The sequence below is a fragment of the Silurus meridionalis genome, chromosome 9, assembly GCF_014805685.1.
Source record: "Silurus meridionalis isolate SWU-2019-XX chromosome 9, ASM1480568v1, whole genome shotgun sequence".
Lineage (NCBI taxonomy): Eukaryota > Metazoa > Chordata > Actinopteri > Siluriformes > Siluridae > Silurus > Silurus meridionalis.
Window position 1 is genome coordinate 13,552,152 of NC_060892.1, and position 25,750 is coordinate 13,577,901.

A 25,750-nucleotide genomic window follows, 5' to 3' on the forward strand; every position below is an offset into this window, starting at 1 on the left:
CATATAATATATAGGTAAATAGTATGAGGTGTAAATTCAAAGTACATTTTGCTAAGCACTGTAGTCAAATAAAAAAGGAACAGATTTCTATACAAATGTGTCTCATTTATGTGTCTCTGTGACTTTAACAATTACAAAGAAATGACTACAAATACACTAAACTAGTCACACACTCACTGATGGACACCTACACCTGTTCATTCATATTATTATCTTACCAGCTTTTCATACACACCACATTTATAAAAAACAATAATAATAATAATCCAGAATGTTGCAATAAGTCTGTGAACAAAAATCTTACTGATGATCTTATTTTTGACAACTCAAAACCACAGCATGTCATACCTTGAGGTTGATCGGCTACTATTAAGTCACTAGACGTAATAATATCCCACGGAGCAGACGTCACTGATATCGATATTTTACCTCAGAATGATGACGTCACAGACCATTACCTCATATTGTACACACTACCAGTAAAGCAGATTAGCCGTGTTTCACCATGTTATCGACTTGGTAGGACTATTGTTCCGACCACTAAGGACAGATTCATAAATAACCTGCCTGATATATCTCAATTTCTCACTAAACCCCTAAATGCTAACAATATTGATGAAATGGCTTACAACATAGACACTATCCCCACTAGCACATTAGCCACCATTGCCCCCATTCGGTTAAAAAAAGGTTAGAGACCAAACACGTGCACCTTGGTATAATAGTCATACGCATGCCCTCAAGAGAACAGAGAGTAATCTGGAATGAAAATGGAGGAAAACTAAATTAGAGGTATTTAGAATTGCGTATAAAGACAGTCTGCTCAGCTACAGACAGGCGCTAAAAGCTGCTAGAGCTGAACACCTGAGCAAACTCAAAGAAAATAACAAAAACAATCCCAGGTTCCTTTTCAGTACAGTAGCTAAATTAACAAAAACTCAGTTATCTAATAAAATGTGTTCCATCACAGTTTAGTAGTGAGGAATTTATGAATTTCCTCACTGAAAAATTTAAAGTATTCGAAAAACAATTGTGGCGGTCCAACCTCTGACAGCATGTCCTGACACAATCTTACCTAAAACTCCACAACTACACAGGAAGAGCTGTATGTTGTTATTACCAAAGCTAAATCAACCACATGTCTGTTAGATCCCATTCCAACTAAACTACTAAAATAAGTTTTACATACAGCTGGTGAGCCTCTCCTGAATATTATAAACGCCTCACTTCTCATCTTTAGGTCCCTAAACCCATTAAGTTATCAGTTATTAAGCCCCTCATTAAGAAACCTAATTTAGATCCAAACACACTATCAAATTACAGACCCATTTCAAATCGTCTAAGATTTCAGGAAAGATTGTGTCTGCCCAGTTATGTTCCTACTTACAAGAGAACAATATCTTTAAATAGTTCCAGTCAGGTTTTAGGCCCCATCATTGCACAGAAACTGCTCTAGTTAAAATCACTAGCTTCAGTCCAAGGCTACATCTCTCTGTTAGTTTTGCTGGATCTTAGTGCTGCAGTCGTCACTATAGATCAGGGGTCACCAACCTTTTTGAAACTGAGAGCAACTTCTTGGGTACCGATTAATATGAAGGGCTACCAGTTTGATACACACTTCTGAAATAACAAATGTGCTCAATTTCCTTTAATTATATGTTGTTATTTTTAATAATTAATGATATTCATCTATGTGAAGACACTGATCATGTCAATGACTTTTAACAATAATTATCAACAATGATTTAACAAGGTAGGAAACAGATAGATGCAGCTCACTGGTAAGTGGCGCTATGGTGAGCTATTTTTAGAAAACTTTTTTAGGCGACTCATATGGTCCTTGCGGGCGACCTGGTGCCCGTGGGCACCATGTTGGTGACCCCTGCTATAGATCATGATCTTCTCCTAGATCTTTTACAAAATTACATCGGTATTTAGGGACAGGCATTAAGCTGGTTTAAATCCTACCTGTCTGATCGTTACCATTTTGTAGACCTAAATGGAGAGCTATTTAGGTTAATGCAAGCAAATTATGGGGTGCCACAAGGTTCAGTTCTAGGACCCCTGATTTTCACAATATTCATGCTTCCCTTGGGAATGGGATTAGCTTCCACTGTTATGCTGATGATACCCAACTATATATCTCATCGAAACCAGGCGATACAGCTCAATTGGCTCGGATAACTGAGTGTGTCAAAGAATTAAAAGATTAGATGACTTATAACTGTCTATTATTAAATTCTGATAATACAGAGATTTTGCTCATTGGCCAAAAAACCAGTACACAGAAGCTCCAGCATTTCAACCTGCATTTAGAAGGATGTTCTGTAACTACTAGTTCAACAGTAAAAGACCTGGGAATTATTTTAGACAGCAACTTGTCTTTTAAATGTCATATCAACCATAAAAACAAAAACAGCCTTCTTCCACCTGAGAAATATTGCTTAGCTATGTCTATATCTGATGCAGAGAAGCTCGTCTATGCATTCATGACCTCCAGACTGGACTATTGTAATGCATTACTAGGTGGTTGTCCTGTATCATTAATAAACACTCCACAGTTAGTCCAGAATGCAGCAGCCAGAGTTCTCACAAGGTCAAGAAAATATGACCATATACCGTAATTTCCGGACTATTAAGCGCACCCAAATATAAGCCGTACCCACTGAACAAAGATTTTTATTTTGAACATAAATAAACCGCACCTGTCTATAAGCCGCAGGTGTCTACATTGAAACTAATGAACTTTACACAGGCTTTAATCAAAGACAGTGTCTGTTACACGACTTGTATCTAAACAGTAGCCTACCATAAACCATAAAAGTCATAATTTACTGTCTTCCTCCTTCCTTTCACAACAATTTCTCTCGAGAGTTTTTCTTTTGGCATCGTCGTGCGTTTAAAAATCACCATCGGTGAAGCTTTTCTCCCGATGCCATGCAGCTCAGAACACAGGTGAAGTGTGTTTTTATGCCCGGTTGTTTTCAACGTGACAAATGATTCGCATTTCCTGTTGACAGTCCAAGTAAGCGGCAGGTCAAACGTCAGAGGAACCTTATCCATATTTATGATGTGGTGCGGCCCGATTCAGTGGGAGCGCATCTGATTTATTATAAAGAGTCTCATTGGTTCACCTTAACCCGTTCGGCAATTTCATTTGTCTAATGTTATGGGGCTCAGTTTTTTGGCTTGAAGCTTGTGAAACTGGGAAAAAAACAGGAAAAATACATAAATTAGCCGCTTCATTGTTTAAGCCGCGTGGGGAAAAAGTAGCGGCTTATAGTCCAAAAAATACGGTAATCCCAATCTTATCGTCCCTACACTGGCTATTTGTTAAGTTTCAAATTGACTACAACTGCTACTTACTTACAATGCTCTGAATGGTTTAGCTCCAATGTATCTTTCCAGTCTTCTAACATGCTACAATCTGTCACGCTCCTTGAGATCTCAAAACTCCGGACTTCTAGTAGTTCCTAGAATAGCAAAGTCCACTAAAGGTGGTGTGTCATTCTCACATTTAGCTCCTAAACTTTGGAACAGTCTTCCTGACAGTGCTCGGGACTCAGACACACTCTCCCAGTTTAAGAGCAGGTTAAAGACATATCTTTTAGCAAGGCCTACATATAACATACATCATATATAATAACCTTGTGCTCCAGTAAATCTGATTACATGCACATTTCCAACTTGTGCACTGCTTCTACCTTTGAAGAAGTAGATGCCGCAAACATCCTGAACCATCTAGAGACGTGCCAGCACCCTTTGAATTCCACCTCATGTGGAGTTTGGACATTGGACCTCTTTGATTGTTTAAAGACTATAATCACACTTTATATTACCCAAATGAGGATGGGTTCCCCTTTTGAGTCTGGTTCCACTCAAGGTTTCTTACTCATAACATCTAAGGGAGTTTTTTCTTGCCTTAACTGTTAAATTCTGTAAAGCTGATTTGAGACAATGTTTGTTTTGAAAAGCGCTATAAAAATAAACTTGACTTGACTTGACTTGACCTGACTTGACTTGACTTGACTACAACAGCAGAAGACCATAAAACCTGGAAAAAACATAGCTTGGTGTGAGGATCATTTCCTTGGAACGCTCTGGCCATGTTAATACAAATCATTCATTGTTTGAATGCCGTGGCTTGTCTGAATTTTGTTGCTGACTATGTGCATCTCTTCCTAGACAAAAGTTACCCATCTTCAAATGGGTACTTCCTGCATGATAAAGTACAATGGAAGAAAGCAAATTGTCTTAAACTGGTTTCATGAACATGACAATGGGTTCAGTGTTCTTCACTGGCCTTTCCAGGCAATGGATCTGAAGTTTTGTATGTGTTTGAAACGAAGATTTGCAGCATTTGAGATTTACAGCATTCAAAACAAAGTGCATGCCTGATGCTATCATGCCAACATGAACCATCTTGTGTAATATATACCATGAAGAATTTAGGCTACATGCACAGTATCAGTATAGTTTCTTAATAAACTGCTCACTGAGTGTTTAATATGTTGTTGTTTTTTATGACACATTTAAAAATGGTGTTTCTCTTTTATTTTGCCTATTCTTTGAAATGTTTTACTTTTTCATGATTTTAGTAATTTAATGTTAAAGTGCTGTAGTAAGCAAAGTTTTTATGTATGCACATTTACTTATGAACAATGGCATGTTAATGAGAGGTTGGAAGAAACTGGAGAACCCAGAGGAAACCCACAAGGACTTGATGGAAAACACAGTAATAAACTTCAGGAATGTCCTGTAATGGATTGGTTTCTGCCATCCATGATTTAAACCACTTTTGCTTTACTGTGACACTTAATTGAATAAGCAGTTTCATAAAACAAATATATCAATAGACAAATGGACACACACATATCTTGAATAGTCAGTTGTAAAAAAGCCACGATTTATTATCATGGTCAGTAACCAGATGGCATGGTGATATTACTGGAAGTCATTAATTGTGCCTCATGTCAAGGTAAATAATAAATAACCTATAATTCAAAGAAATATTGATACATTCAAATATATATAAAAATATATATTTAGTATTTACAGAAAGATTCTCCAGTTTATTAACTGTCCAACCAGACATAAATCTGTAACTTTACTACTTTTTCAAAACAGGAAACTCTTCAAAACAGATGCTAGTGAAAGAAGCCCTGTTTATATGTGCTATAACTTAACTGATGAGAAGAACTCACTATAAACAGATAAAAAGTTTTAGGTTTCATTGTTTTTGTAACAAACATTGTGGAAACAATTTAGTTACCTTATCAGTACTTGATAACACCTTCAAACTTTATAATAGTTAATAAATAAAATAATTTTTTGCATAGTTGCATAGAAACCTTCTTTGAATAAACTTTTTCAGTCCCTCATTGGTTGGTTAATGTTAAAGGTTAACGATTGTTGTATGTATTGTGTCTGTCACTTGTAGTATATTTCTCTGTACATCCACTGTGCCATTTTTTTTAAATATTTACTATAGTTGCATGATGGTAAAGAAAAGTATGACCATGAACACTATTTTTTTTTAAGGTATAGAAAAATATGTTTTATTTGTCACTCTATATCATAAAGGCAACTTAATGCAACTTTTAAAGAAAATTCAAAAAAGAAACAGGAATCTCAGACTTACACAAGAGGTCTTAAGTTTACTTAAATCTTGCAGTTGAAATGTTAACATAATAAAAGAAATAAATTATGACACTTCAAAAAAATTGCATTTTGTTTTCAATTTGCTTCTGCCCTAAACAATTTATTTCTTATATCATGTTTACATATAGTCCACAACACACAATAATAACATTTAACAATGTACACGCTTGATTCTTAATACAGTGTTTTTTACCTGGATGATCAGTGGCTGCACTTATGTTTTGTTATAGTTGTTTATGAGCCCCTTGTTTGTCCTTGAGCAGTTAGACTTTTTAAACAAATGTCCAAAAAGTGGACATTATTTGGATTATCAACATCTTCTGCATATTTGATCCCTTTTCAAAAGGGGCTATGTGATTTTGAGATCCAGTTTATGTGTGTGCATACATTTGACATCAATGTATATTGGTTTAATTTTGTTTAAAAATCATATTTACTCCTTCATTCCCTTCATTGATCATACCACAGATTCTGCAAGGCTCAGGCAAACTTATGACCTCAACTGATTGGAGCTTAACAAAGCCCTTTATCTGTTTTTCTAGGAGTGTTTGATGAAAATGTGCAAAATTATATTCATTAGATACAAGGAAATAGTGATCACTCTATGAAACTTGGAAATAAAGTGAAACATGAAAAATAAAATAAAATTGATGTGTATAAGGTTGCAGTACCACCACTGTGTAAAGATAATTGTGATTAAAATTGATTATACGAATAGTTACGAATATGATGCACACTTAGTTCTCATTCACTTATAAAACCAAGAATGATAACAGAAATTGATTGTATTTTAGGTACAAAACACCAGACTAAAGCTATTTCCATCTTTTATTACGTGCTTGCTTTAAAGTTTCAAGAGTTCAGCTAAAAAATGAAATGTACACAAAAATTGTTATCCAGCCAAGACAAGTTTGAGGTTTAAAGATTTTCTTATTTAGAAACGCAATACAAGTTATGTCTCAACTTATTTTCTCTACTTATTGAATGAACAAATGTGTACATTCTATTTTGGCTGAACTACACCACAGCACCTGCAAAAACTCCAAAAAGCTGCAGAAAAAAAAAATGCACACACAAAGAGTTTAAGTGAAAAAGTCTTTGGAAATGGCTTCGATGAAATTCGGAGCTGACATGAGGATACCAATGGTGCAAAGGACAGTGAACATGGAAAAGGCCATGAGACACAAGCGGTCGATAACCGAGGCGGCGAATTTCCACTCGCTGCACAAAGAATCTTCTTCGTCCTGGTCATGGAATCTTCTGGCAATATAGCGCACTTCATCTAGGATCTTGGACAGCTCTGTGTCTCCCTGGCCACTGCTCACTGAAGGAGCCTCTTCAGATGTGCCCATGAGACGGGCACACACTACCCCGGAGTCTGGTGAAGTGGCACAGGGCAGGGTCTCCATACCACGCAAGCCCATGTAGAGAACGTTTCCATTAGTCGGTTCCACGCTGGAGACGCTGCTGCGTGGGCGCTTGTCGTGGCACGCTGAGCGCACTCGCTCCTCGCCTGGCCTTTTCATCCGCAAGAACCATGCACACCAGTTCACCAGGACCACACGTGTCTAGAAAAATTGTACCAGGAAAGCATTCTCTTTTCATTCACACAGACTTCACAGAAATAATCTTATGATTCATATATTTTATTTCTGCGTGATTTCTTTTTTTTCATTTAATTTAATTCCCAAAATTACTCATTCTTTTTAAAACTATTTTCCACATCTCCTCCCAAATGATTCATTGTATTTACTTTATATTTTCTCCAAAATGATTCATTCAATTTCCCAAAATCTATTTTATAATTTTTTTAGATTTATATGTGATTTCCCCAAATGATTGATTTATTTGACATTATTTGATATCAACATAATTTTTTTTCCACATGATTTATTCAGGGTCATGTGTTTTCTTTTATTCATTATGTAATGAATTTTGCATAATCAATTTTTCCCATATTTGTTCAAAATGATTTCTTTATTTAATGTTTTTTTTGGAATGTCCTCCATGATTAATTAATTACCACCACCCCAGCATTCAATAGTATTTTCTTGTGATTTTTTCATTTTACGCTAATCATTTATTTACACTTTATCATATAGGCTATTGTTTTTTTTTTTTTTTTTTATTATAGAAAACAGCTCACCCATCTTGGCATTTTTCCTCCATCAGGATCATGGTAGTGGTACTGTAGGACCCACACTGTGGCTATCACCGACAATCCGACAATAACCATGGTAGTGGCAAAATACTGAGCTTGAAAAAAAGAAAACAGACACAAACTCAGCGACATCTTTCCTGAAAAATCTTTCATTTTAATGATAATCCTCCATAATGACAAAATAGGTCTACTTACTTTAACACCACAGCCAGAATGAACATAATTTAACTACTAAAGTTGCAGGTTATTTTTCATTGTTTTATATAAGACTAATATAAGGCATGATTGAAATTAGCATGGTTCAATTAGACTTACCAATTAAAGGCACAGAGTCTGATGTAGCTGGCATGATCTCGGCCACTAGGAGCATGAAGACCGTCAGTGACAGCAAAACTGTGATTCCTGGGAATGAAAACTCTTATTATGACTACTTTCATAAAATATGACCTCAGACAATAAAATATTATAATCAATACATTAAAATGGTTTTCTTCTGCACTCTAAAGCAAAGCAAGTAAAGCAGCTAGCTATATAACAGGGCAGATTCAAGAGAATGCCTAATAAGTGCTAAGAGAGAGAGAGAGAGAGAGAGAGAGAGAGAGAGAGAGAGAGAGAGAAATTGTGTAGGGAAGAATTAGTTTCACTCATAATGCTACCGAGCTTAATATGAACATGACGGCAGTGATGAATTCTAAAGTGCATAGCACTATATAATCTTGCATCAGTCAAATTACAAGACTAATAAAAAGGCTGATAGGTGCTCCACAACACAGAAGGATCATGACTCAAAATGAAAGCAATAGAAGTACTTTTTGAAGCAAAAAAATGAAAATGAAAATGTACAAAGCTGTAAATGATTAGCATTTGCTGAATGGCAGATACAAATGCCTATATCTAAAGACAAGAAATCACAACTGATTAAAAAAGGCCTCACAGTCAAAGTCACTGTTACACATAGATGCATTTAAGACAGACATGCGCCCAATTTCACTAGACACGCAATTCAATTCAAACTATAAAGCTCTGAAATCCTCTGTATTGATTCTGGAAGCCTCCACCAATTAATTGCTCTGAGTACGACATCCTTCTGGCAGACAGACCACCACTGTAATACAATCTATGGGTTGATGGAGTGAAAAAATAAATTAGGCTTGACTACGATTTCAGACTTGGTCTCCTGGAGTCTGCCCTGCAGGACGCTGTATCGGGGCTCCAACTAAAGCTACTCTGAAAATAAAGGTGTTTGGCAGGCAGAGCTCTCTACCTACATCGATCACAGAGCTGATGTCTGACTCGACTATCAATCTCAAGGTTGGTCATTTATCTCAGCTGGTGGGGATGACTGCATAAATTGTCATGTGCTGTGCTTGCTTGGGTGGCAGTTTCAAATGTCGCCTGTAATGTTTATAGCTTTTACTAACGTCAGCAAAAAGGAGTAGTGGTAATACTATATGGTGGTGAACTATATAAGGATCTATAGAGATGCAAAAAGCTCATCGGCTCATTAGCTTTAAAAGTGGTCAATTGTATTGTTCTTACTGTTACAAGTAATGAGGGGTGGAAAGTAACAAATTATACTTTTTTACACTTTTTACAAAATTTACGTTTGTTACAGTACTTGACTACATGGTTCACTATAATGGTACTTTTTGGAGTATAATTTACATTTATGACCTTATTCAGAGCAAATTACACTTATCTCATTAGCTCCTTTATATACAGCAAGCGGTTGAGATCCTTCTCAAGGGCCCAGCAGTGACATCTTGGTGGTGCTGGGATTTGAAGTCATGACCTTCCAATCTAAAGCTTAACCACTGAGCTACTGCCTCCCAATTGCATAGAAAATACAAAAAAATTGGTAGAAGGACATTTTTAATTTAACCACCACAGATTGCTGTAAACCACTTATTGATGAATAGTTCATTTTTGAAAAAGAAAAGACTCCAGAATGCTGCATCAGCAATGTCTGAGACAGTGTAGACAGATGAGCATCCCTGACCAAACTCATCAGCAAGCTTCAGTTTTAGATGCTTCAGAAGAAACTTGATAACAAGTTACAAACTCTGTGAGCCGGTAGCATTTAACAACCTATGAAAACATGAAAAAATATTTTTTTAGCTAGTGTGCTAGACAAACTAGCTAGATAATTTTATGTGCTTCAGTAAGCTCTATATTAATGTTACTTAAACCTCTGCACTCAGCAGCCATCTTCGTTACCCTACTGGGGCAGTCTCCTATTACAAGAAGAGAACAATATACTAGAACAGATAGACAAGATGGCATAGCAGCTGATTCAAAATGGCTGTTTAATGGTTAAACTTAGAAGTATTTGACAACCATACTATCCCTGATAAATCTAAAATAATTTCCACTTCTGAATGTTTCTTTGAGCACTATTGTGCTGTGCGCTGCTCTTCTTTTATTAGTGCTAATAAACAAAACTCAGGGTATAAACGTTACAATACTTGTCTAAAAACATACATTAATATCTCTTGTAGTAAACCTAAAAAAACTTGTACATGAGCTGTACCATGACAACTCTATTTTGATGAATGTTTTTTTATATAAGTTAACCTAGGCCCTCTTGACATTTCACACTCGTAGAATAAAAAAACATTGTGACATTTTGTAATGATTAGTGTTAACATGGCCTTTTGGTTGTGAAAAAATATTATATTTCTGCCACAATGCTATTAAGAATGTACACATCTTTAGTTTTTTCAGGATCACTAAGCTGCTGCTATGAGCGGTTGTGCTGATGGTGCAGATTTTACTCACCAAGGGAGATCTTCTCACCCGAATCCGCTGGCAGGAGAAAGACAAGTAGAGCCAGTGTGGAGATGAGGACACATGGGATGAGCAAGTTTAGACCATAGTACAGCGTGCGTCTTCGCATCACCACCGTGAATGTCACATCAGGGTACGGTTCTTTACAGCAGTCATAAAACCTTTCATTCCTGCGTCCTGGAACCTCTGGACAACATTATGACAATACGTTTTTATAGGAATATTCTATTTTGCAGATTTGAAACAAATTAAGGAGAAACAAGATGGCTTTTTGGGAGATGATGGGCAGATGAGATTTTTGTTGCTATTTATTGGCTCCACTTGTCCTCTTAAAGAAAGGATTTACCACAATTCAATTCAGAGTTCAACTGATCGATCAACTTTATACTCTGATGAAGCATTTCTTTGGCTTGGCCATGTCTTTGTGATTACCCACATAGAGTGAGACCCTAAATACATTTTCCACTACGGTAAATTTTGTGTTGTTGAATAATAATTAAAAAACTCAAATTTTACCTATACAGTGGTCCCCTGAAACTCGCAGGGGTTATGTTCTAAGCACCCGTGCAGCCTCTATGGTACCATAGTGAATTCTTGCTTTGGGAACGCTTTGCATTGTTCACGCTCTGAATGAAGCTTTAAAATGGGAGCACAATGAATGCATTAGCTTCTGTTTGTTCAGGTAAGTTTTTGTGTGTGAATCCGTGCACGCAATGGCTAAGAAGCAAACAAACTTTCGCATGTGTGTCCCTCCTTGCCCCCATTTTATTATGGGGGGACACACATGAGCTTTGTGTTGTTTGCTTGGGAGTAGAGCATGGCTATCCTCACTATCCACTCCCGGAGATCACTCTTCGAGGAGAATAATCTCCCTCGCGAAGGTTGTGGGGCCCGCAGGCTGACCTAGCAGAAGGCATGGAGACAGATGAGTCAGGCAGCGTAAAGCCCAAAATTAAGTCCAAATCAAAGGGGTCGGCCAAATTGAGGGTGGTCCTCTCCTTGAAAAAACGGGCAGTGGTGCAGCGGCCCTGACAATCAGAGCGATCTATTTCAGGGAGGGTGGTTTACACCTCATTATACGGTGCCTGTACCTCCTATACACAACCAGGAGGCCAGACTGTTAGCTATCCCACAAGACGTGCCTCAAAGCGCAGTCTTCCTTCACTGGGCGACTCCTTCCGTCCCCACTGGGGATGGAGGGGACCCGGGCCTGCTCAGGAAGCAATCACAGCTGCAGGGGATCCCCAGCTGTTCTGAGAGGGTCAGAAGCTAGCCTCGAGAGGCAATAAATCTATACTGCTATACACGCTGCACACTGGCTACCTTGAAATAAATCCAAGTTTTATTTCTATAGTATTGTCCCTCAAGAACACATAATAAAATGGTAAAAAATTGCTGAAATGTAAGGGGGGTACTAATTTTTGTGATCTTTTATTTTTTACTGATACAGATATAGAAACCTACCAACAAGGTCCCATTCTCCATTGGCTATATATCCTGTGATGTCAGCCTCAATCATCTGCAGGTCCAGAGACCAGCCGCCATATGTCCATGATCCAAACTTCAGGTCACATCGTTGAACATCGAAGGGAAACCACCGTACATCAATGTGGCATGTGCTCTTAAAGATACCTGCAAACATGGAGCAAGGTGGCTTCAGAAAAAATAATCTCAATTAAGAAAAGGCAACTTTTCTTAATTGAATTTAATTTAACAATTTCTGTGAGAAAAGCAAGCTGGCCCCAGAATAATGCAACCAGTTAAGTATTGCTCTGTATACTGTATGTAAAAAAAACCTTTACTGCTTGCCTAAACACTATCAGAAGCACTGACCTACATTTACAACCTAAATTCTAATATTTGTTCCAGGAAATTGTATTATTTATTCCCAGCAGTTTATTCTCTTCATTTCGTAGCGTTTCTTTTGGCTGCACTGCTTCCAGATGTGTATGTGGATGTTAGATTTTTTGTCTAATCAGATTTCAGCCTCTATGTGCTGCCATGTCAATCTAATCTTCCCAGGGCCTTCAAAGTCTGAACTGCTGGCCTTTTTACCGTAGTCTCATTAAAGAAATAGCTCTGTTTCTTTAACCAATCAGATTTCTTTTTGCCTCACAGGGCAGCTAGCTGGCCCAGAATAGTGTCAGATTTTTTCCATCCTCTAATTGGTTGGTCAGAGGGAAACTGTTACAGCCAAGTTCGACTGGCAAACACATGTGTAGCTCTGCACACATTAATACATCTAAGTTAGACTTGTTTTTATGCCTACGGAGGAAGAGAACATACTTAAAAATACATTTTCACGAAAAGCTAGACATCGTGAGGCGGTCCGCCAACCCCGAAACTAGCTAACTTGTCTCAGCCCAAAAAAGTGTTTGTTCGCCACTTCCAGAACAGTGAATACGAGTGGTACCACTGGCTTAAAGCCTCTGAGGAGCGGTCAAATTATGAGTCTGCATCTCTGGTGAGTAGGTTGTATTTTATTTACATTTTTATGTTTTTGTCATGTTATTAGACAAATATTGATTCTGAACTGCTCCAGATGATGTAGGTGGCACAGATGCGGTTGTAGTGTAGAGGTTTGGACCTTGCTTTAGTAAAATGGTTTTCACCCTCCATATGTGAAATGCCGCTCTTTGTAATGCCAGCCGTTGTTATATTGCGTTTTGGTATCGGTACCAAATGCATGGCCCGCCACTGCTGTGTATAAATTTTATCAAAAATTTGTTAGTACAAATCATAAAATTTTATTATAAAGGAAAAATGATTTTTATTTCCGGCCCTGAAATGAGCGCCACTCTTTACAACATTAAGATAAGTTGGCTTGAAAGGACATTGGACTTTTGATAATGCAGCTGCAATTGCAGTTATCTATTGATTTCATATACTGTATAACATAGGATGAGATTAATCAGGAGGGCAAAAATCAATGATAATTCAATTCACACAAATGCAGAAAATTTACACAGAGGAGAACTATCACAAATACTTATTAAACCAGGCCAGAAATAGCCATAAATTCAGTTTAATGATGTTGAAAAACACACATAAATCCCACTTTGCTTAGACTCCAACATATTTCTGTCTTGTAGCAGGGAACTCTGAAAAGCACATGCACACATATAAAGGTAATTTACTATCACATCATTAAAGAAATAACACATTTCTGTAACATTTACTCTCATGTGCATTGATTTATCTTTAAAATAGCTGAGTAAAACTCAGTGTAAGTGAACAAAGCACGGGAGAAGGCAAGTCAGCTCTCAGATCGAGTGATTTATTAAGAGCATGCTCCATCATCAGGGACCTGCAGAGTTGTGTGACAGATCAATGCTGATCCATCCTGCTAAGACCACAACTCATCAAAATCCACAAACGTATCGTTTAGTGCCATGAGTTCACACTAATCTTGCAGTTGAATTTCGCACACTTCGCAAGTTCTCTGTATTGTAAAACTGATGAATAAGTAAAATTAAATGTAGTACCTGGTGGTAAGTATTGGCAGGCACCGTTGGAGCTAACTAGCACGTTGGTGTGAAAGGTGGCATCAAATCTCTCATCGGCACTGTGAAATGCACAAAGCATGTATTATAAGTACAAAAAGACAAATTGAGAACATTTACAATAAGCAACTTGTGTATTAGCAGTAACTGCTGTATATGTGATATTAAATAAGAGGCTAATCTAGGGTTTAGGCATGTGCTTTTGTTCACATTGCTCTTGTTGACATTGGTCTGTTGTCTAATGTGTGCACCTGTTCTGTGTTTATTCCTCGATTAGCTCATTTTTGCATTCTCACCACGTCTCATTGTGAAGTTTAATTTATTTTAAAGTTGTAAATGGTAGAAGAATAAACTTCACTTCAACAAATTATTATCAGAGATTTTTGTAAGTATAAATGAATAAGGTCAGGGAAATTCAAGAATGTTTCACATATCCGAGATTCTTATATACGCTTGCAGGAAGTTATAATTTAATAATAATTTTTTTTCTCTTTCATTAAAGCATCATACAAGATGCAAACTTTTGCACTGGACTCTATACTATATTACACTTTACCCTTTCGATATTTTGCAATTGTTGCAACTAGAACACCTTGACATTTGGTGACATTTAGACCATAAAATGGTCTTTCACCCCAAATGATGTGGAGTTAAGAGCAAAAACATGACTATTGTGGATATTAAAAAATTTACTAACATCTACTGTATTCAGTGAAAGCTGTGATCCTATTATTTATGCTTTTACCTTGGGCACTGCAGTTACTCTCAGGTTTATTAATTGCTGACTTCAGCGTAGAGGACAAGGTGAAGGCAAGTTCATCCTTAAAAAACTCATTTCCACACGGTTCACAGAAATACAATAAAACATAATCAGCTGAGCTGGGGAAGATTCTTTTCAAAAGACTTTGATAAATGAGGCAAAATCTTGTTTTCTTCACCACAGAGCAGAGACTTGATGTCCTTGCACTTCTTGCCAGCTCGTTTCCCCGCTTCTTTTGTAAACCCTGACACCATTCTGTGTGGTCGGCCTCCAGTCAAACACTATTAATCTTTTTCAGATAGACAGGCAAGGATAAAGTTCGAGACATCTGGGATTGCAAAGATTGCCATGTTTTACAGACCTGTTATAAAGCAAGATGTCAGGTTTCCAAATCTGGCTATCAGGAAATCGGACGCTCGTCACGCCGGGATATTCCGAGACATTCCATTTAAGGTAATGATCGAACCAGTACTGTAAGAGAATGATGGAACAACCATACGACAAATGCTGAAACATACTGAATAGGTTGAAGAAGTGGAAATCATATTAAGGTAAGATAATGGCACGATAATAAACGTACATACTTTTATATTTTATTTAAAATGCAGTTCAAAGTGTGATGTTAAATACAAGAGACAGAAAGAAAGGAACACAAAAAGAAGAACAAAAAGACTACAATGGCAAATAATAATAAAAATATAAAGTTGTCTGCAAAGATAAAAAAACAACAACAAATAATAATAATAATAATAATGTGATGGAAAAAAGAAAAAAGCTACAAAAGTATAAAAAAAAATATATATATATATATATATATATATATATATATATTATAACTGAATTATGTAGTAATTAGGTTGACAGGTATGTAATTAAAAAAAAGTCAATATATTCTGTGAGAGAAATAAAACATTTCTGCATTTTGTGTGGGGAACAGTAGCTTATAATTTCTTATAACTGCACAACATTTTATCATGTGTTTTACTCTTCACATGCATCATATATCCAGTTTCAATCAGAGCAAAAAAAAGGAACATCAACTAAAGCAAGGATTTTGTGTAAAATTACTATAAACATATCGAGCAAATCCATTAAGCACACTAATTAGCATCTAAACTGAATTATAACGTCCCTTAAGGAAGATGCATGTGATGGTTTTAAAAGCATGCAGATACATTTTTGGAACATGCATGTCCAAGTGCAATTATAGAAGCACAGGCAGAAAATTACACCCTGTGCTCTGGAAAAAGGTCAACTCCATCTACAAGTCCGGACTGTTTTTCACACAGGGGACTTAAAACACTTCAAGTTGATGGATGGGGAACATAGTGTACATTATACTGTCTCATGGTGGGAAAGATAACAGCTAGAGGGAATATGTAATAGCAGCTTGTTTTTTTATTTTATAGGTTTTTTTTTTATTATTTGTAATGAAATGTATTGGACATGTTAACTATAAAGATATAGAGTGCTTAGTTAATTGAAAAAAAAGGTAATGCACAGGCACAGCCATCTGCAGTAATGAGAAAGAACAGTATATAAGATTTACACCAAGCAGAATTCTTGATCTAACTACCCGTATATATAAAATACCTAAGAAAAAAATTAATTTTTTTTTTTTAATTCCATTCAGTCAGCTTTGCACTGCGAACATCTACAACAGATTTAACTTCTCAGTGCTGGCAACTGACCATAAACAAAAAGATAAGCAGGATAATCCATGAGCTTGCTTTGGGCGGTTATTAACCTCCACGTCCTGCACACCTAGTTTTGAATTGTGCTTTACATATATATAAATGTAATTACTCTGTGTTACATTCAAAAATCCCACCATGACACTATCTGAACAGTTTAGTACACAAATATTTGTATTTCATTCTGAATTTTAGATTTAAATTCGGCTGCAGTGGCATAAACCTGAACTTTGTTTTACATGAACCCTTTACCTTCAGTAGAAAATGGAAAAAAACTGGAATAAACCCAGACATAAGAATGCCTCAGCTATCTAATCCACATATGCCTTAAATTTGTAATTCGTTTTAAATTTAAAAAAGTACAAAAATCTTTGCATCATACTGGATAGCTGTCCTTGCAAGCTTTCTAAACTAAACAAATTATAGTGCAACACCAATCTGTGTCTATATTTGTATTTCTTTAGTGTTTAGTTTCATCTGTGGGGCAAAATTTAAATTTTTACAATTGAATGTAAAAAAAACATTCCAAACATCTCAGACATGCTAGTACACATAAAAAATACATTATTTTATTTTTTTAATTGTTTGTTTCTTTCCTTCTCCAGAATGTTCATCCTACGTGCATTGTTTTCTTTTCCTTTTTTTCCTCCTGCACATATTCTGCTTTTATCTGTTAATATTTTGTGATTTTCTTTTTCTCTCCCCTCATTTTTATATTTATTTATTTCCTTTTTTTCTATTATATATTTTCCTTCAGTCTTTCTAAAGCTTTCACTCAGGACTGCCTTATATAGCCCAAAAAAAGTTTGAACTTTTAATATTGTTAACAAAGTCATCATTGTCCTCCATACACAGGGTGGTGGAAAAAGTTCGCCTCACCAGCTGTAGCCAAATGTTCGTTGTGAGAACTTGATTCTTCTCATCCTGCGTACATGGACAGAGGTATAAAATCATGATTCAAATATTAAATAACTAAAACAAGCAAAACATTAGCACAAAAACAATTCACTATATTAAAGAGCACACGTTTATAACAAGCATTTTTTAAACGAACTTGTTCAGATAAGAATCTCTACAGTAGATGGCTCTTTAATGGTTAGGACAAGAGCTGTGCAGTCCATCAGGCTTCCTATCAGTTAAACAATCAGACAAGGTTATTTTTACACTCTAAATGTACTGATGGTTTCACTGCATCTGGGCACATGATAAGCCTGCGGTGTAATAGCCATGATCCTAAAATTCAGTCCACGATCAGTACAATGTTACAGTAAAATGGTAGAACTGTTAAAAAGCAACACCCTCATAAACCTCGTCCCAAACACCCTTATATAACCCATGTAAAACACTAGCAGACTGTCACCCGATCACCCAATCTCCATCAGTCTGAATTTGCTCGAATGTTTTCCTCATTTACAGCCGCTGAACCTGTCAACTTGTCAAACAACACTAATTCAAGTGTTAGTTGTCAAGACAATTAGTTGTATACTATAAGCTACAAAATAATAATACATTATAATTGCACAAAGAAAAAGAAATCAGGTTCAAAATCCTCTAGTTTATTTAATGTCAGGTTATTGTTCAGTTTACGTTGTTTGTATATAATCAAGCTATTATTTCTGAAGGCATAAATATTCTCCTCCTGTAGATATCGCTTAGTCACACAATAACACTCAATTCTAAGGGCTACCATTTGCTAGCAATCCAAGCTAGTAATTTACCTAGCATAATATTTGGTCTATTCTTAGCTATCTAGCTTGGGGTTTGGATGAATGTGTAGTTGGAGATCTAGCTTGGGGTCTGTATGAATGTGTAGTTGGAGATATGTTCATCTTAGGGCAACTGATCTGATTAGCATTGAATCTAAATAAATTTAAAGGAAATAGCTTTCCAAGTGATATATGACTCAGCAACTATTAGTCGGTTCATAATGAAGTTCCAAACCATTTCTTTGTTAGTATAATTACTGAGTAGTAGCTGAGTAACTTTAGTGCCTTAGAAATTCTTGAACAGAATATATAACCCAATTCACATATGTTGATGTATGAACATAAGAAAAATAGAGCTTTACGTTATGTACAACTTATAGGCTTTTACTTTCTCTTGCACAATTTCACAAAATCTCTTCCAGCTGCTCTTACCACATCCATAACCTGCATCAAGCTGAAGCTGAAGTTGACAGTAAGCGACCGGGTGTCATTAAACACAGGTCTCTCGAGAGGGTTGTAATCTTTCATGAGATCTCGATACAGCCTCCTCTGATGCTCTCCCTGAATGGATGCTGTTGAGGATGACAGAGTTAATCAGCAAACTGAGCGAAGGCGCACTTTTCTTCCAGCACTTTTTCAACCTTTCAACCTTTTGAAGCAATCTGGGCAGGAAGTCTTCAGCAAATAAGAAGTGCTTGCAAATCAACTTGAACAGCTTGAGCAGCTCGTTTGGTTGTATACGTCTATCGATTTGAGACTCTCATCAGTGACTTTTTGCTCAGTTTTCAGAGTTTCTAGCTGTATCGCTCTTAGAGGAAACAAATTAACCAAACTTACTAAAACACATGCAGTAAAATATCACACTCCACTTTTTAACTCTTTCAAAGGCATTGTATTTATGAACAATGTATTTGGATTGTTTAGACTTTTAGTTAGTTTGTTACTTTTATTGTCAACTTGGCTCCACCAACCAATACAAAAAATATCACATAACAACCTGAAAAAACAACACAAAAATACATAAAAACCATGTAAAAATCTAAATACTTAAATTCATAATTCACACACATACATACATACATACATACACAGATGTACGTATATATATGTATTTCAGATCCACACCTTCCCACATTTCTGACTATTTTCTGAATATTCAAACGGCACAATTTGAAAAAAACATTTTTCTTCTCTGTAGTTGACTGGGAACAATCCTGTAGTTTAAGCAAGGATTTCTGTTTAATATTTAATGTATTAATATAATTTTTTTCATTAATTATTCTGCTCATTCTTATTTGCATTTTTGTAGCGACAATTCGGACAAATAACCTTCAATATTGTGAATTTTCTGTTCAAAGATGTTTAGTTACCATTTGCAAAAGGAGTCTCCAGAATAGTACAAATCATAACAAAATACAAATCTTCTTCAATTTTTTTTTATCTGTATTCCCTTTTAGAAGAATTTTAACACTGATGGGATTCTTAGTCCATGACCGGTGAACCAGTACCAGAATTATTAATAAAGGCTTCAAAATGCATCTGTAAGTAGCCCCCTGGGCATCTACTTAAAACATGGCAGTAATATAAATTTAAATATATATATTATTATCAATGGGGAAGAAAAAAGATAAATAAAATTGTTGAATGTATAAAAATGTATATTGTCCATTAATATAATTTTGGCAAACTGCTGTGGTCTAGGTAGAATAAACCACTTTTTTATTGATGCACGTTTTTAGGTACTGCCTCGTGTTAAACCACATTCAATTATCGTTGAAGGTTTTTCTATAACAGCACACCACAAATATTTGATTTCTTACTTATTGAAATGTTAAATCATAACAAAAACGCTTTAGGGGTTCTCAAATATCGTGTGATGCACTGACAGTCATTAACATTACACTGCAAAAACCTGTTATTCTCCTCTAAATGTACCTGTAATTAAATACACTTTTTTCACCAAAAGTTCAAGAGGCCATGTGGTTCTCATGAGTTCTTTGACGCAAGGGAACGTTTGCAATCAAAAGGCAGGAGAGATGAAGGCCTGCTTTGTGGAAGGAAATAATCCCAGAAGAGTTTAACCATTCATAATCAACTTTTAGACCCAACCTTTGGTGAGATTAGATCAGCCTTTTTTTTTATGTATTATGCCTTTGTGAGTCATCCAGAGTAAGAAAGTGAGAGAGAGAGAGAGAGAGAGAGAGAGAGAGAGAGAGAGAGAGAGAGAGAGAGTGTGTGTGAGATGGTAAGATAGATGTGATGCACTGAGAGAAGCATACGCTCCGTATACGGACACAAAGCATCAGCTGTAATTGCAAATTAAATTTAAGGTTAGTCAGATGAACAAAAATGGAATGGAGTTCCATTCCTAATCTCCTCTGTGGAAAAAAAATAGATGCTGTGATTAAAGACCTAAAACAAAATCTTCCACTGAGGAGAAACACAATTACCAATAAGGTAATGAGAGGAAAGATTTGTTTCCAAAAAGCACTGAACCTGCAGAGGGCAAAAAGGAGGAACATAATGGCTGTATTTGAGCATGGAACTAAAAGTCTTGTTCTCTTTTATTTTCAGGTGATTATATATTTAACAAAGATGAAATTTTGCTCTTTTTCTACTTTTAAAACTTAAAAATCAATGTACATCCCTAACTTTAACATGTCAAGCTCAGATGCACTGATATTCCAACAAAGCAGTTTGAAATGCCAAAGACATGCTAAAGATAATTTTGTCAGCCATAATTAAATCAGGACAGAATATACTAATTTATATTCTATCATTACCTTATTAAACTGGTTTATGATTTTCATACGCATGTACAAGTGCAATAGTTAGTGCATATTTATAAATGAAATACAATAGAGAATACAAGCTTTTTGGTGTTTTAGGTTCCAAAAAAAATCTTTGAGACTTGTCTGTTACTTTTGCTTGTTAGTGTTGCACACATTTTTTTAATGATAAACCTAATATTAATTTTGAAGTCCTTAATTAATTATTTACTTTCCTTTTTAAAGATGAAGACTTTTGCTGTTGACTAGATAAAATACATCTGCAAATTTCTATATAAAGCATATATACAGTTCATACACTTTTGACAACACTTATGACATGCATCTCCTGCTAAATAATAATAATAATAATAATAATAATAATAATAATAATAATCAAATTACTGATTTTCCCAGCTGAAGTTAATGCAGAAACAATGCAATCAGCCTTAAGTGCTTCTCTCTACAGTAAGTGGCCTGAAGCTTAATGAAACAGCGAGTCTGTACTACAGCCATATCACATCTTCAATAATGAACAAATTAGACTCAAAGCTATAGCAGGAACAGTGATTTATGTATTTTTTGGTTTAGTGCTTTGTAAAATAAAGAAAAGGATAAGAACATTTCTGCCAGAATGATAGCAGAAATAAGCAGTTCTGAGCTAAAGACTCCATCCATTAATAGACAAGTTGCATTATATTACAATTATGTACTGTTAATAAACATGTTGCACTTAAAGATCTATTGTTAATATATGATCCAAACATGCGTTGTATTACTCACCCCTCCACAAACATGTAGTGATCATTAAACAAAGCGCAAAACCACAAATTCCCATTTTAACCCTAGAAAAACAAAAAGGAAATTAGGACTGTGGACGATCCCGAGGCAGACCTGCTCCTCCTCGGTCAGGGCTGGAACTGAAAATGCTTGTAAATGCGGCGTGTATGCGGGGTGTGAAGAGAGATGGAAGTGCAAGAGGTTGCCAGATTGGAGCGCGCATCTTCACATAAATCATTATTGAAGTGATTTTAAATTCACTATGAACTGGGACAGCGGGTACTTTTAAGACATAATACGAATATTATGGGAATGTTTTTTATATTTTGTTCCTGTGTAATGTAATGCAAGTAGAATAGATGGGTGTAAATAGTCAATCTGGCAACATCAGCGGTAATACCATTCTCTTTGGGTTAGGATTTCTCCCCATCCCTTTAGAGATGGACGTCTGTTAGTCATTCATGGAAGAATTATATTTGGAAATTAAGAAAACCTGCATATTCATCATCATCATCATCATCATAGTCACTTCTCATTACACACGTGATCTTCAGTTATGGAAAGAGTTGGTGATATATTATGCCCTGTCATTTCTTTTGTGTAGGTATTTTTATAGATTGATGCATATAAACTGCACAGGTTTAAAATCAACTTCTAAATCTCTGTCTGCCCCCATTTCTCTAAGGAATCCATCCACACTTTTAATAGGTTTTATATCAGTGTGAAATAGAGAAGAATATATTGTGGAGAAGTTGATCCTATACTTACCACCCAACTCCCAGATTGAAGTAAATTGATTTGCAAGATATTATTTGGATTAATTCAGATATGTTAATGCAAGCAAAATTATCTGTGATTTATTCCAAACATTTATATCAATTCGGAGTATAAAATATATTTCTCTAGGGTGGAGAGAGAATTTGGGATTTTTTTTACATTTCAGAATAGTCCTTTCAGAAGAACCTCATACTTTAAGGACCAGTTTCCACTAACAGGTCTAAATAAATATATTTTTCTTCAGATTCTTAGTGTTTGTGGTGATTTCGTTGGTTCTATAAATTCACTGTATCTATACACAGTAAGAGATTTTCGTGTAAAGTGCATCCAGCAGCACAGAATGACATCTGAGAATGAATCTCATTAGGAACCATTATGTTCAGGAGTAGCCTCAGGAGTATGAATGGAGAAATCTAATATAAACACTCTTCTCACACAAACAGTATTCTATAAGAATACACCTCATATTGTGTTTAATAAAATATGTAACAGAAATCCTTCGCAATATGGATAATAAAAAGTCCTATGTCAGATGTTTTTCTGCTTTCCCAGTGTGTGTTAAAGCAATGCTGTTGGGTCTCTTGCAGCTCATGTGCTGTGTGATTGAAAGTGAGGTGGCAGAGACTTGGCATCCAGCCTAACTGCACTGACTGGCCTTCTTCAGCTAAAGCTCTGTATCAAGTCTTGTGCCCATGGAGAATGAGAGTGTTCTTTTCAGTACATCGAGGTGTTTACAGGTCTTTGCAGCTGAGCTGGGTAATAATCACTCTCACAGTAGCAGATGGACTAAACACTTGGCACATATTGCCACCTGAGGACATTTCCAGGAAAACCATGTAGGGACAAACACTCATTGTTTATTGTTTATAGGGAAAAAAGGGATAGGTTTCAGTTTGCTATATTGTTCCATAAAACACATTGTGAATTATCATCATCATCAACATCCTTATCATAATCATCATCATCATCATTATCATCAGGGATTATAATATTATAACGTTATAATATTTATAATATTATAACGTTATAATATTTATAATAAACATATAATTTAAATACATATTTAAAAAAAATGGATTTTTGAATTTGATGGGGTTGATAAAAATGGCTTCCAATTTTGTATCAAAATACTTTATTGTAGTTTTGTAGTTTTAAAATACTGTAAAATACTTTGTAAGAAGTCTACATGATGACATTATTAATATTGTTGCCTCTGTTTGGTGCCTACTCAGCACTTTGCCCAGACTTGTTGAGATCAGAAAAGAAAATTGAACCATATGGAAGAAGGTGGTCAAGGTAAGACATGTGCAGACTGCCAGCTTTCAAATCCAATGATTGATAAATAAATATTTGATTGAAAAATATTGTACCCTAATTTAAGTAGCTGTTTAGTAGGATGATGATTTGCATACCATTGCATGAATGAACTGCCTGACACATAATATATTTATGCTTAACAATCAAATGAAACTAGTTGCTATGAATGCAGGTGCCATCAGTTGTTTTCTTATGAATGACATGTTAGTCATTGAGTCAGTGTTGCTGATGTAAAGTAGCCCTTCATTACCAAACACCAAATAACTACATTAGGATACAATTATGAGTCTTTCACAAATTGTTAAACATAAAAATGTTGGTTACTAAAAATAACCTTCATCTGGGAGATCACAGGTAAATGAATGTGAATATTTGGTCTGTTAACTGGTTGCATATATCAGATTTATTGCATGTCAGTGTAATGGTGAAAGAGATCAAATAGACCAATTGATGGAATGTTTGCTAAGAAATGTCATGCTCCCTTGTAAATGTATTTTGGTGTGGCTGCTGTATTTTGTAGTTTATTTTGATACACTTAAAGTTAAATAATTTTGGTATTTTATTTTGAAATACATTTTGATGTATCTTTGCCCAACCCTGATCATCATCATCACTCTTTGTTTCTATAAAAATCTGTTTCTCTGTGTTGAATTGCAAACACATGTTACATCAAGTTTATTTTACAAATAGTTACAAAATAAATGCATTTTTTTCATGAGATATTTCTCATTACCATTGTATTAAGTACGGTAATCTCATGCCTATTCTATTCTATTTTATTTAACTATTCTACTCAGAGATCATCAGTTATACATTATGGTAAGACCAACAGAAACAGTAAGGTCAACAAAGCAGCAAACAGTAAATCAATCTTTGAGTAAATATGCAAAAGCACAGTTTATAAATGCACAGGTGTCAGTGGTGTATCACACTGAGCCATACTGCACATGACATCAGTTATTGATCGTCTTCTATGGCTAAGAGATTGTAAGCATGACCCTCCATCTTGCTGTAATTATAATGCGACACACAGCAATTTAAATTCCTGTCTTAATGCACATCTAAGGCACGCTAAAGACAAATGCCTTCTGCAGCAAGACATTAGCTAGTATTAGTGTTAGATATTACATTACTTTTTACTTAGTGTTGTTTATTAGAGCTAGTAGCAAGATTTATTTAAGAAATCTGATGCTTTTGACTTTATCATCCATAAACTCAGTCAGGTTCTGCCTCATAACCCTGCACAGGCACTGTTTAATCGAGCGGTTTAATGTCCTGCTGCATTTAAAATACAATGTGCCATCTGGTGGCTGAGGGAAAAAAAGAAAGCCATGAATGGACTATCCAAAGTATAAAAATTTAAAATGTCTGATGTACAGTTTACTGATAGAGTTAATGGATAAAAAGACAATATATTATAATGTTAACATTTCTTTAAGCATCAACTTACATAGGTACTTTTATCACACACATAAATATTTGCAAACACAGACACACACCCACCCCCACCCCCACACTAACACACACACACACACACACACACACACACACACACACACACACACACACACACACACACACACACACACACACACACACACACACACTACCACTGGTGATCCAAAGGGGAGAAGAGGTGCCAACCAATTTTGCATAAAAGTCCATAGGCAACAGTGGGTCTTTTATAGTTTCTATAGTTTCTTTAGTATTAATTTGCAATTTGTGCATATATATATATATATATATATATATATATATATATATATATATATATATATATATATATATATATATATATATATATATATATATATATTTAATGGCTTGGCACACTCA

The 25,750-nt window shown here is 35.6% G+C and overlaps 1 protein-coding gene and 1 long non-coding RNA gene across 2 annotated transcripts; one reads left to right on the top strand and one right to left on the bottom strand.

Annotated features, from left to right (window-relative positions):
- Positions 1-5,529: 5,529 nt before the first annotated feature.
- chrna7a (cholinergic receptor, nicotinic, alpha 7a (neuronal)) lies at positions 5,530-21,979 on the bottom strand. Its single transcript, XM_046857875.1, has 10 exons — positions 21,824-21,979; positions 18,705-18,844; positions 17,446-17,490; positions 15,234-15,343; positions 14,095-14,174; positions 12,074-12,241; positions 10,601-10,795; positions 8,138-8,224; positions 7,808-7,917; positions 5,530-7,229 (listed from the first exon to the last, which is right to left on the bottom strand). Exons 1-10 carry the CDS (start codon positions 21,876-21,878, stop codon positions 6,744-6,746), a joined length of 1,476 nt encoding a protein of 491 aa, XP_046713831.1. The 5' UTR covers positions 21,879-21,979; the 3' UTR covers positions 5,530-6,743.
- Positions 15,298-24,632, top strand: LOC124391353. Its single transcript, XR_006926931.1, has 4 exons — positions 15,298-15,423; positions 17,422-17,508; positions 19,730-19,813; positions 23,185-24,632. It is a non-coding gene; the product is annotated as an uncharacterized LOC124391353 (long non-coding RNA).
- The last annotated feature ends 1,118 nt before the right edge of the window (positions 24,633-25,750 follow it).

Coding starts and splice junctions, on each gene's coding strand:
- chrna7a (XM_046857875.1), bottom strand. CDS start 21,878: ATGGGAATTTGTGGTTTTGCGCTTTGTTTAATGATCACTACATGTTTG. Junction 15,344..17,445: donor CGAACATTTGGCTACAGCTG/GTGAGGCGAACT, acceptor ATTCTCTTACAG/TACTGGTTCGATCATTACCT. Junction 8,225..10,600: donor GGGTGAGAAGATCTCCCTTG/GTGAGTAAAATC, acceptor TTTCATTCCCAG/GAATCACAGTTTTGCTGTCA.